The sequence below is a fragment of the Equus asinus genome, chromosome 3, assembly GCF_041296235.1.
Source record: "Equus asinus isolate D_3611 breed Donkey chromosome 3, EquAss-T2T_v2, whole genome shotgun sequence".
Classification (NCBI taxonomy): domain Eukaryota; kingdom Metazoa; phylum Chordata; class Mammalia; order Perissodactyla; family Equidae; genus Equus; species Equus asinus.
In genome coordinates, this window is record NC_091792.1 from 154,320,491 (window position 1) to 154,333,961 (window position 13,471).

Sequence of the window (13,471 nt, forward strand, 5' to 3'; positions counted from 1 at the left end):
CCCAGGCATGGGCAGAACTGAGGAAAGAACATTCTGGACTGAGGGACAGTGCATGCAAAGTTTCTGAGGTAGAAGGAGAGTCTTGAAAAGATGCTGATGCGGCCAGAGTTCAGAGGTGAGGAGGAAGCTGTAAAGAGATGAGAGCAGAGAGCAGGCAGGAGCCAGGCTGTTCTGGGCTCTGGGGACCACAGAAGGGAATCTGGACTGTACTTTGGGGGCCATGAGTGACATGCACTGATTTACAGTTGTAAAACTAGGCTTTTAAATTACATTTCCAAAACTCTGCATTGTTAATAACACAGATAGGCACTGTGGGAGACAGAGATAAAAGACAATTCTTTCCCTGAAGACGGGCAGTGTACGTACACAACAAAGAAGTAATCAGATGCTGCCTATTTTTATTTCAGTGTTGCCGGGAGCGTGACAGAAAATGAGCGCTCTGACACCTCAGTGATGTTAAAGCAGCCTGGAGTGGTCAGAGGTGGATGCCCCAGGACAGTCTCAAAGGACACTGAGCATTTTGGAAAGCAAAATGGGAGTAGGGGCGGGGGGAAGAGGTGGGGACTCCCGGTGGAGTCAACATAAAGCCCCAGAAGTGGCATGAGGCATATTTGGGGAATCCAGCAGAGTCTCAGGCTGAGATGCTGGCCTTCGGAGAAAGAGGAGGCCTCATGGCTCCTCGTGGGGATGTCAGGATAACGCCCACATTCAATGAGGCCAATCTCCTAAAATGCAATTCTACTGAACCCTGCATTAGACAGTGGAGCTCCTTTCAGAGGGCATGAGAGCCAGAGCAGACCCCAATAATTCTGTGATCATTTGCTCCTTCCAGGCCAGCTGGTCCTTAATGGGTGACCTTATTAATTTAACTCAATTCATGGCAGAGGACAAATTGCTGTTCTGAAAGGAAAGGAAACCTGTGGGTTTCTCTGCTAGGGATCTCAGAAGGGGTGTGGTTGTGCTTGGACATGAAGGTGCCATTAGTGTCAGGGTAGTGTTAGCTATCAGGATGGGCTGGGACTGGTGGCAGGTGCAGACAGGATTCTGCTCCTCCTGGCTTATCATCTCAAAGAGTCAATGCCTCCCCACACAGCGGTCCTGGGAAAACTCCAGCAAGGTGTGTTTCCACTGAGCCAAACTTGCAGAAATTTACACATTACCCTCTACCAAAGACTTAGGCATGCTCACACAAATTCACAGGTATTTATTTCATATTTTGGTATTGTAGGAGAATTCAGGGTGAAAGGACAAAAGTTTAAGAACATGATGAGACTGGACCAAGATGTAGAAGCATCATACCGTGGTCCTCTGCACTACCTGGAGTCAGGCCAGAAATTTGCCCTGAGGTTCTTAGCAGCCAAAGGAGGAGGGAAATATGATCTCTCATAGGACTGGTGTTTTCCATTAAATCAAAACAAACCAATTGCAAAAAAGCATGCAGCTTCTGGTCCTGAGACCTGCTAGAAACTTCTCACATATGTGCTAATAAAGAGACTGCAGTAAGAACATTTTCTACTTATAATGTTCCTCAATGCAAACCAACAGCATGAAGCTATAAGGCAATTTAGGAAAATTAAGTCTCCGAAGAAGCAAAACCCCTGCAGATGACATGAGCAGTTCTTTGGTGGTTTTGCGTGATGTGAGGGCAAAATTTAAAACATCGAACACTGAGCGCACTAGATGACCTCCAGGCAGTCTTTCATAAAACAAGCTCAAATGAGGGAGCTGAGTGTTGAGAACCCGCAACTGAACAATATTCATTCAGCCAACACCTGTCAAATACTCATATGGTCAATATTGGGCCCTGTGCCTGGAGCTAGGGATAAATGAATGAACAGATATGTCGCTTGCTCTCAAAATATTTACAGTCTGTTCGAGGAGACAGATGTATGGACAGACGATTGCAAGTGCAACGTGTGCCAGAAGGGGGACAGGGGAGAGGAAAATAAACCTCTTCATTGGCTGAGATGTCGCTAAGTCATGACTCAGGGCACAATTGATGTGGGGTGGGGTCTTCTAACATTGTTTTTCTCTCGGTGAGAATATTAACCTGCTGTAGAAAGAGCAAGCCTTCTTAGTTGAATTTAATTTTCTTTCCTCTTTTTCTATTGCCCTGTTTTGCAAGAGCAGCAGATAGAATGAGAAGTATGGAAATACGCACTTCATTTTGAACAATTACAGCCAAGAAAAATTAATTGAAATGAGCGCAAGATTTCTGGGGAAAAACAAGGGTTTAGTCTTTTTAATGTTTTGCAGTAACATTTGGGTCTGTTTCTGTTGGCAGGCCAATACCGGACTATTCACGAGCCTCTTCTCCATTGCGTAAGTCTGCCTTACTTGTTTGTCACTCTTGATATTTACAAAGTCAGTGGCTTTTTTCAAGGTACTTGGTGAACTAAAAACAAAATAAAACAGAACAAAACCTTTTCCAAATGGCGTAATTTCCTGGCAGAGAAAAACCACATTTCAATTCTTGGGTATAAAACTGTATTCCAATTCCTCAGCTATACAATGGAGATAAAAATTAACTCACATGGCCATTGTGTGGATTGAATAAGGTGAAAACACCAACACAGGGTGCTGGCAAGTGTGTGATGAGCAAAGCACTTCCTAACACTCATGGTGAAATTTCAAATTGGAACAAACTTTCTGGAAACCAATCTCAAAATATTAACTAGGCAATATAAAAATGTCCATTTTCTTTGGCTCAATAACACTGTAGTCGGGAATTTAAACTAAGGAAGTAACCTAGAATTTGGATTACACACTCATATATATTTTATAATAATATATTTTAAATGGCAACACACTGGGATCATGCGAAATAGAAAAATAGTTGAATATATTATGATATACTCATATCTGAAGCCATTAATAATATTTACAAAGAATTTTAATGACTAAAGAAAATTTAAAATTTATAACATGAACTAAAATGTCTAATATTATAAATAATTTTATTGTTAAATTGCGTCTGTATATAATTTAAAGCTTTAACTAACATATCCATAGATGATCGATAGATACATACATACATACATAGAATCTGCCTGTAAAATCATTAGTTCTTTACTGTTTGAAAGACTTCTTTAAGAATTGAATTAAAGCTATGGATCCTCATCCCAGAACACAACACACACACACACACACACTCACACAATCACGAAATATTTTATAAATTAGGACATTTACAGGTAGAGAATACTGGGCTTTTAGTTACGAACCTCTGAGATTGACAGTAACTAGATAATAGATAGGCTAATAGATAAACAGATGTAACTCATTATATTTAAAGCAAAACTCTGTTTCTTTCTGGAAAGAAATAAACCAAATATTTGTATTCGGTCCTGGGAGCAAGATTCTCAGGGTCTAGAGTAGATTCTCTTCAGACCTGGGGTGGCGGTGCTCTTCTGCCTGTGCTCCCTCTGTGCCCTGCCCCAAGGAAGTCTAGCAAGGCAACTGGATGAAAGATGGGCTCCATCTCCCGTCCCCAGTTATTCCAGCAGGCCCAGGACTTTCCCAGAGAGGCTGCGCTGTGGGGAGTCTTGGAGGTTGCCATAACAGTATATAAATAGGGCCCTTGCAATAAATGTTCGTCTGTCAAATCCCCAAGGAGTCCCAAGCCCCTGCTCCAGCTCAGAACTCACTTCTGTGTGCAGTTCTGGAGAACAGCTCCATCACCTTCCCCCACTTTGCCAGGTCAACTGTGAAACGCCCTGGAGTTCACCTCCCAGCAGCTTTGCTTTGCCCTGGGTACTTGGTTCTGCTGATACTCAGCATCGTCAGCTAGAGGGAGGGGATCTAACATGTCCTGAGCTCCTGTCATGGCAGATGCCTAAGTAGAACCTGTACATACATTTTGCTCAATTAATCTCCGACTACAACCAAACAAGGTAGGTTTAGCCATCTCCAATTTACAGATGGAGCACCTGAGTCAGAGAGGTTAAGTAACCTCCCTAAGGTCATAAAGTGGACCCACAGTTTAGATCTAGGATGAGTGACTCCATCCAGGATCCACGCTGCCCCCAAGCAGGCCAGTCTCACCTGATTTCCCATCGAGGAACCCCCAGTCCAAGCCCTGCTTACCTCCTGAGCCAGATCAAGGGGGAGGGGCTTCACGGCTCTGATGCCCGGTTGCTGGGGACACAGCATCAATGCAACCGTGCAAATGGTCCTACTCCAACTTTGTGTTCAGGGACTTAACCCTTCTCCTTTGGGTCCCCAAGCTCTCACCTTCTACTCTGTTCCTGCTCCTGGGTCACTGTGTTGGTGCTTGGTGCCTTGCACCTGAGCTCCCTGAATTTGATAAACTTACCCTTCATAACTTACTGATCCCTCAGTTCATGTAAGACTCAAGCCTGGCTTTCCCGAGGGAGCTCTTGGGCGGGAATCAAGGGATAGCACATTGAAAGTCAAAATTACTGTCTTCAGGGGGCCCCCTCTCCTTCTTTATGCTGTCCCATGGAGAACACAGACTTAGTGAATAACATTCTGCATCCTGGCTTCAAATGAGCAGAGTTGCTTTGAGCCAAAGTGGAGCACAAAAGGCCTTCCAGATAGGGGATGGCGAGTCCCCCTGTGCTATAGTTTTGCCTGGGAACTGGACTTGTTGGGTGGCTAGTCTTCACCTTTACCAAACTGCTTTGATGGAGTGATGATAGAAAAAGTCACACACTTACAGGCTTGGGGCTGGTAAGTAACTTGCCCAAATACATCAGAAGCTAGAATGCTGCAGAGCTAGAGTTTAAACGCAAGCCTGTCTAATTCCAGGTCCCTCCACTACAGTAAAATCACCTCGTAGATTTTTCTGCTCGTGCAATGAAATAAAGTACAAAAAGCACCCAGCACATATACATATGTAATAAATGCTCGAGGGGCTTTAAGAGCAGGATAGGAAACCATGATGAGTGGCCTTCCCATATCTCCGACTTTCTTTAACAGTAGTTATTATTACAATAATAGTCAATTGTGAAATGTACATGAAAATCTCTTGTAACTGAACCTGTTTTTCATAGCCATAGCCATCTGCAATCTAGCAGAAACTTTAAGACGTTAAAGATTTTCCGAAAATGTATGTTCCACAGTCTTTTCCAGTTGTCAGCCCCTCACAGCCCAACAGTGGAACCGTGAAGCCACCCACATGGCATGGTTGGTGTTCAAAAGAGACAGTACAAAACACAGAGAAGATGTCTCTATCTCCTTCTTTTGAGCTCTTGACACTCCGCTTAGATCCTTCAAAATGCCAGCACTTATTAAACTAAATTACATGGTGGCACTTGGATCCTCTCTCAATCCCAAATGAAGACAAAAACTATTTCTATAAACCAGGGAAGAGGGGAGCATTTTGAGACCCAGGAAGGAAAAAGAATCCCTTGGTGGCTTTGTATGATAGACGAGGGATCTTTCTGTATAGAGATCATCAAGAGTAAGGTCCCTGCTTAAACATAGCACGATGAATGGGTGCAGATTCCAGAATTTCTGTGATGACAATTACATGTATTGTAGGCTAGTACCCAACCCTGCCATTCCCAGTGTTCTGACTCAAAGCTCGTTACTGATATATAGATATACAACTTAAATTCTTATATTGATCATGTGTCCTGACACCTTGCTGAATCGTTCATTAGTTCTAACAATTTTTTAGTGGTTCCTTGGGACTTTCTACATACAAGATCATGTCATCTGCAAATAGATCCTTTTTCTGCTTTTAAGGGCTCATGTGATTGCACTGGGTCCACCCAGGTAATCCAGGATAATCTCCCTATTTTAAAGATAGCTAATTAGTGGTGTTAATTACATCTGCAATATCCCTTCACAGCAGCACTTAGATTATTATTTAATTAAATAACCAAGGATGGGAATATTTGGGGATATCTTTAGAATTCTTTTTTTTTCTGCTTTTTTCTCCCCAAATCCCCCAAGTACACAGCTGTATATTTTAGTTGTGGGTCCTTCTAGTTGTGGCATGTGGGACACCACCTCCGTGTGGCCCCCACAAGCAGTGCCCTGTCTGTGCCCAGGATCAGAACCAGTGAAACCCTGGACTGCTGAACCAGAGCATGTGAACTTAACCACTCAGCCCCTAGAGTTCTACCACATGAATTTAACTGTCCCAGATGCCAGACTCTTAAATCTTTAACCCTCAGCTAAGAGAATCCAGATCACCCCCTAGCTAGCACTGTAGTCTGTAATCTTTATCACCATTATACTTTCCTTTGACTCACTCAAATGCTCCCTTTTGCTTAGGAAAAGAACTTTGCTGCAGTCCTGGATGGAACAAAAGGCCATGATGATGATGACTATGAAGACCCTGAATGTCATGTGGTAGAGGCGTGGCAATCGATGAAAATTTTACCAGCAAGGCCTATAAAGGAATCTGAATATGCAGGTAACATTTTGGACCTAAAATCTGAAAATGCATGCCCATGCTACAATATTGCATAGTAATTAAAGCTGCAGATTCTGAATTAAATAACTCTAGGTTAAAATCCTGCCTCCATGACTTACTAGCTGTATGACCTTGAGCAAGTCTCTAAAAATCACTTTCTCTATCTGAAAATAGGGTTCATAATAACAGAACTAACCCCAGAGAGTTCTTTTGAAGATTACACATACGATGCACGTTGAGTTCTCACCAGAGCGCTTGGTGCAGAGTCAGAGCTCTAGAACTGTTGGCTGTTGTTATCACGATGTTCTTCCTGAGTCCTGAGGATGACTGAGGAGCATGGCAGAGGGTGGACAGGCAGGGAGGTGGTCAACACGGGAAATGTTCAGATGGACTTCTCGTTGTGAGGAGTAGAGTGAAAGGAAGACTTTCTAACTTGGTTGATTCGTTTTGCAAGTGGCCAGCATATGAGTAGCACTAGGAATGCCAGCAAAGCCAAACTTTTTAAGAGTAAGGAAGACCTACTTTCCTGGCCACCTTTGTTTCTTTCTAACTGGGGGGCATGGGGCAGCTTCAGCAATTCTCTGAACCTTAGATGTAGCACACTGCTGTAAGGGAGAACAGGAAGCCTTTGTGATTTCTGAGGGCCTGGCCCACTGAAATGAATCTATAGAAGTTCCTCTGAGGGAATCACTTTGGAAATAACAACGGTATTCCTTTGTTCATTCACTCAACAAGCATTTTCTGAGTATCTACTCTGTGTCAGTTCCGTGTTAGGATTGATCAAGTGACAGAAAGATGAACAAAGCATAATCTGTGTTCTCAGGAGGGTCACAATCTAGAGGAGGAAACAGACAGATTAACAGATAAACGTGATAGACTAGGGTAAGTGTATAAAGCAGAAAGGAGAGCCAGGGGTGGGGTGCAGGTGGGTGGGATATGGGACGATTTTCAAAGGATGTGACAAGGCCCAAGCCTTGAGGATGAGTGGAATTTCCCAGGTGACTGAGGAAATGATGGATGCTCAAGTCCAGACCTTGGCATTTATGTGGATGGACCAAGATGGGTAATTTCTCCTGCTTGAGACTCAGTTTCCTCATCTGCTGAGTGGAAGTAGAACTGCTTGTCTCATACCTACGTTGTGATGAATCAATGAGTTTGTAGATGTGCAAATATTTGGTAAATTGTAAGATGCTGAGTCCACATAAGGTATGACTTTAAATTTTTCTCTTTTCACAGACACACGCTATTTCAAGGGGGTGATGGACACTGCCCTTTCCTCAGAGGCCAAGACCTCTATCCCCACGGAGGGGCAAACCTGGAACATGCGGATGAGGCCAGAAGAAGTGAGTAAAGGCTTGATCCTGCAAACCAAGTATGTGTAAGGTACTTCCAAACAGCCAGGAGCTTCCCCATCTCTCATTCCCGAGGCATCTCATGCCTGATGGGATCATAGTCCTGTGGAATAAGCACCTAGAAGGGAGGACAACTAACACTTGTTGAAGATTTTCTGTGAGCCATGCAACAGGCTAAGGATTTTTACATGCATCTCATCTGATGCTCATCCCGTTCTCCGGAAGCAGAATTTGAACTCAAATCTTTTCGATAATAGTATATCATTTTGCCCAGATTCTAGGTCCAACATTGCCAACTGCTAACTAGGTGGTAATAAGTAAGTCACACAGCCTTCTGAGCTTCTTTGTAACCTCAGCTACAAAACAGGAATAAAAATCCACACCATGCTGACTTCAAAAGGCTGTTTGGAGACTACAAAAGATAATCTTACGAAAATATCTTGTAAATGCAAACGCTCTAACCACACATATAGAATTTTATTTTTAATAACACTTTGCTAATGTTTCATTTTCTTAATTCATAAATGCCTAAAATACAAGTTAATCACCCCTGGGGTTGCAGGGTTCTCAGTCATAATGTTTTGGTGCATTTCATGTCAATATTTTCTATGCAGACATATTTCATGCAAAGGAGTCCCTATCGTATAGTATATGCCTGGCCTTCTTTTCTTCTCATTTTAAGTTCTGGCTATAAAACAATTTCCCATGTGATAGTCAAGCATAGTCTTTACAGGCATATCATACCCTATTATGAGATTTTTAATTATTTTACTTAGCCATTAAGTTGGTAAATATTATGAAATGTCTTTCCTGAAAGATCATTTCAATTTACCCTCTATGGGAATTCAAACCCTCTATCGGAATGTCCACCTCATAGAACTTTCACCAAAACTGGCTATTACTTTATTAATCATATTTTTTAAAGGGATTTCACTGTTTTTTTTAATTTGTACCACATTTATTAGTGAATGTGAATATGCTTTTGAATACTTATAGCACGTCCTTCCTCTTGCATTATCTGTTCACATTGTTTATCTATTTAACTTGATCTTCTGTTAATATTGACAAGAAAGGGAAACTACGAGTTTTACCAAGCAATGTCGTTCACACAGAACATATCCAATAGACACCGGGAGAGCAAGATGAGGATGAAATATTGAACACTTCCTCTTTACACAGGCACCAACTTGAACACTTCAATCTTTCACTCAACAAATTCATTCAAGAAATATGTGTTGAGTGCCTGCCATGGACCAGACGCAATTATGGGCTCTGGCATGCATCGGCAGACAACCAAGGCCCTGTTCTCATGAAACTTGCATACCAGTGGGAGGAGATCAGTAATAAATAGATAATAGATATCTGCTTTGAAAAAATAATCATTAAAGTACAGTAAGGACAGTCGAGGAAAGTTTTTCTGAATAAAGATGAGAATGAATGAATGACATTTAATCCTTAAAATAACATCGCAAGATGAGCATTATAATCCCCATTTTAATAGCTCCAACTTTGTGATCTCTGCCCCTTTGGGCCAGTTACTTACCCTCTCTGAGCCTTTATTGTCTTAGCTACAAAATCTCATGGCTCTTATGATAATACATACAGAGCAACGTGCCTGGCGCAAAGCAATCAGTCAATCGATGACATCTCCTGGAGAACAGGGACCATTTTAGCCCCAGCACAGAGCACAGTGCCTTTATGGAAGAGGTTCTAAGCAGATGTTAGTTAAATAGATGAAAATGACCAAACAAACTCCCAGTCATTTGAGCCGAATCTTGAAATATGAATAGCTGTTTAATAGGAAAAGAGGCCCAGTCTTTCCCCAGTTCAACTTCTGTTCACATGGAACTCTTACAGTCTATCCTTCAAAGTTCTCATGTGAGTATTTGCTACTGTCACCAAGATCCATGACTGGGGCCACCCCACAGGGTCTGTTTGACAGAGGAGAGAACATTTGAGGACTCTCATCACTGTGGCATAGAGCCTATGCAGGGAACAGTAGGAACTTTAGCATGACTGGGCCAGTGGCTGAAGACACAAGTTCTGGTCTGGTTATAAAGGAGCGGAGAATGCTGTCCTGAAAAGTGAGGCTTTCCTTTCCTAGAAATCTCTGACAATCCCTCTTTACATGGAAGTCAGCCTTCATGAGAAGAATTATTTTAAGAAAGATAATTCTCATTTGCTTTTGTAAAACAACTCCGACAGAATTTAAGCTTCCATTCTTGTTCCTTCATATTCTCTTCATATTATTTTTGTAGCTCTCTGTTACAAGCAAATTCCTTCCTTTACCTAGACCACTTTGCAAGTAGGACTATAGTCTCAACATATGAAGTGGAGTGATATGACAGGAGAATAAGGATGTAGGAGGCAGGACACAATTTTGGCCAGGAGGGAAGTTGTCTGAAGAGTTAAATAAGGACTTGGCCTCAATTCAGATTCAGAGGAAGTTTTGCTTTTATAATCAATGTTTGAATAACCAAGTTTTTACAGTAAATAGATTACATTTTTCATTATGACCTCATTCTCAGGAATTAATTCTTATTAGTTATTATTTATGCTGAGATTAAACTATCTGTGAAATGGAGCTTCAATAATCCTTACAGAGGCCAGTTCTTATCTGGACTCTTTAAGTTGGTTACAGCTATCTTAAACCACTAAACCACCACCCGTCTTTCCACTTATTGAGCACTTACTGTATATCAAGCACTGTGCTCAACAACGGGGATAAAAACAAGCCAGTGCCCACAGTGTAACAGAGGAGGCAGTGGCCCAAAAGGCAGTTGGATGTAACAGGAAGTGCTGGGACAGAGGTGAGCCCAGGGTGCACAGAGCATTGGGCTGCATCACTTGGCCCAGCCGGAGGCTTCCAAGAAGCCTTCTGGAGGAAGCCATGTGAAGCAGTCTGACACCTGTAACACATTGTGCTGCAATCAGTGGTTCTCTAGGGGACATTTGGCAATGTCTGGAGACATTTTTGGTTGTCAGGACTGGAGGACTGCTGCTGACATCTAGTGGGAGGAGGACAGGGATGCTGCCAAGCATCCTGCCACATACAGGGCAGCCCCTCACAGCAAGGAATTATCTGGCCCTAGCTCTCAATGGCGCTGAGGTTGAGAAACCTGTGTTATAATTAAGCCTGTGTCATAGTGTGTTATAATATGTTGTAAACTCAGACCCGCATGCATGTCCAAGTCATCCTTTAGAATCCAAGCTCTTACTCCTCTTTGTTCATAAACTAGCATTGATACAGGAATATAATAGATGCTAATAAATATTTGATAGAAAATGGGAGTAGCTCCAGGACAGGGGCAGGAAATATTCCTGGGCCCAGGATTCTGTGCTAATACTATCAGAGGGCACCTATGCTGGGGGAGATGCAATGCAAAGAAATGCTCTCCTGCAAAAGAGCCAACTGAATCCAAATGGATCCAATGTAACTTGGCCACCAAAGGGAAAAAGAACAGGAATACTGAGGAAGCCCCTTCCCTAAGACCCTAAGCATGCAGGCCCACTTAAGACAGAGACAACAGAGAACCTCTCCTGCCCCCATGACCAGGCTAGCAATGGGAGGTGGGCAAGAGCATTAGGAGACACTCCCTCTGTGGGGAAGACACACAGGGAAGGCTGAAAGCTGAGGGTGCACCAAGAGCTTTGAAAACCTTCCAGCACCGCAGCCTCCCCAGGGTAACTCTGGAGGAATTGGAAGCTGATGGTGCAATGAAGGAAGCCATGGCAACAACAAATCCAAACCACACTCAATCCTTAACTAGATTGACCAGCAGAAGAGCCATGCCCTTTCCAGACATAAATACCATAGTTCAATGTTCTGAGGAGGAAAAGAAGTGGACATTGAACATCAGAAAGTAAGAGGTGACAGGAGGCTCAACGACCCTCGCCCACATCCACCTTGGCCACCTCAACTTGGTGCCAATAACGAGTAACACTAAGGCCCTGTATTAGTCAGGGTTCTCTAGAAACATCGGAGATGGTGGATAGATAGAGACATACAGACATAGACACACAAATAAAATAGTGATTTTGGAGGCTCAGTCCCATGATCTGCCATCTGGAAGCTGGAGAGCCAGGAAAGCCAGTGGTGTAAGTTCCAGTCTGAGTCCAAAGGCATGAGAACCAAGAAAGCCAATGATGAAAATCTCGGCTGAGGGCAGAAGACCAACGTCCCAGCTCAGTCAGGCAGAGAGACCGAATTCTTCTTTCCTCTGCCTTTTTATTCTCTTCAGGGCCCCAGGGGATTGGATGATGCCCACCCACATTGGGGAGGGCCATCTGCCTTACTCAGTCTACTGATTCAAATGCTAATCTCATCCAGAAACACCTTCACAGACACACCCAGAAATAATATTTAACCAAACATCTGGGCACCCTGCGACCCTGTCAAGTTGAAACATAAAATTACCCATCACAGACTACACTCCGTGTTGATCTAGGCTTAAAGGCTTTCAAAGGCGAGGGGCATCTTTATGATGTCTCCACTATCTTCTTCACCCTCATGTCTAGCATTGTATAGCCCTACATAGTTCGCAGATGCCCTTAATAATATTAATAATGACAGCTAATAATTATTCAAATTGATTGGTGCCACTCCCTGTTCTAGGCACGTTGCATGGTGTGACTCATGTAATCCTCCCACCTTCATGAGGTACCTTTTCTTACTCCCATTTCACAGATGAGGAAACTGAGGCTCAGAAGGTTAAGTGACTTGCCATGTTCTCTTACAGCATGGGATGGAGGTGAAATCCCAAAGCAGGCATCCACACGAGGCCACACTCTGATCTGCCTGCTTGATAGCTTTCATGTACTTGATCATGTATATTGATTGTCATAATAACTCAATGACATGAATTGACTAAGTATTTTTCCTATTAAAATGATGAAAAATCTAAGACGTAATATGGCAAATCTCTTTCCAAAATTTCACAGCAATAAGCGGTAGGATTGGATCTCAAACCCAAGTATTTTATGCCAAATACCACCTGAGGCCACTACACTTGTCACTGGCACAGCACGACATGTATTTACACATATTTACACATATTGACTAACTGCCAACCATGCACATATGGTGACCTCTGAGAATGATGAGTCCAGGGACTTATGCCTTTATCCTTAGGAATCTAACCATACCAAGTGGCAGGACATTATATGGTATCATAGTGACAATTGAAGAGATAACGGTGCCACATTGTCTTCTACAGGTGGACAGACCCATTTCCAAGGACACCAGAAACCAACACGTTAAAGGTAAAGTCAAGTCAAAAGTTTGAAACATAAGTATATTTCTTTGCTTCGAAGATCCTCTTGCATTTTTCCTTGTGGTCATGGATTTTCTTAAAAAGGTGATCTGTTGAATTATCCTTCACGAAATAACGAATTTTGGAAATACTCTCACGCATCTTATGCCTTTTTATCACCTTACCTTATTGATGAAGGAATTGATTGTGAAAACTCATATTGCATGCTGTGCAATTTCAGAAAAGAATTGTTTTGAAACATATGTATTGCATTAAATCTATTATTAAGTTATTTCTCTAAGCACACCCCCAGTAAAAATCACGAGATAGAAATCTAATTTTAAAACATTGATTAATTAATATGAAAACATATTCTAACGCTTTAGGCAAAGCAACTCAATTTGGAGGTGAAAATACAGGTAGGAAGCTGAAAGGAAATAATCAATTTCAGTAGTGCTGGAAGCACAAATGGCAGACAG

The 13,471-nt window shown here is 42.4% G+C and overlaps 1 protein-coding gene across 6 annotated transcripts in view; it reads left to right on the forward strand.

The window, feature by feature from the left end:
• Nucleotides 1-13,471, forward strand: part of CLNK (cytokine dependent hematopoietic cell linker) — a 153,912-nt gene that overhangs the window by 88,091 nt on the left and 52,350 nt on the right. For all 6 annotated transcript variants that reach the window (XM_070506223.1, XM_070506226.1, XM_070506225.1 and 3 more), the window contains 4 exons: nt 2,285-2,322; nt 6,247-6,388; nt 7,625-7,731; nt 12,957-13,002. In XM_070506223.1, coding sequence (XP_070362324.1) covers nt 2,285-2,322; nt 6,247-6,388; nt 7,625-7,731; nt 12,957-13,002 — 333 coding nt within the window. The remainder of the gene's footprint in view (nt 1-2,284; nt 2,323-6,246; nt 6,389-7,624; nt 7,732-12,956; nt 13,003-13,471) is intronic.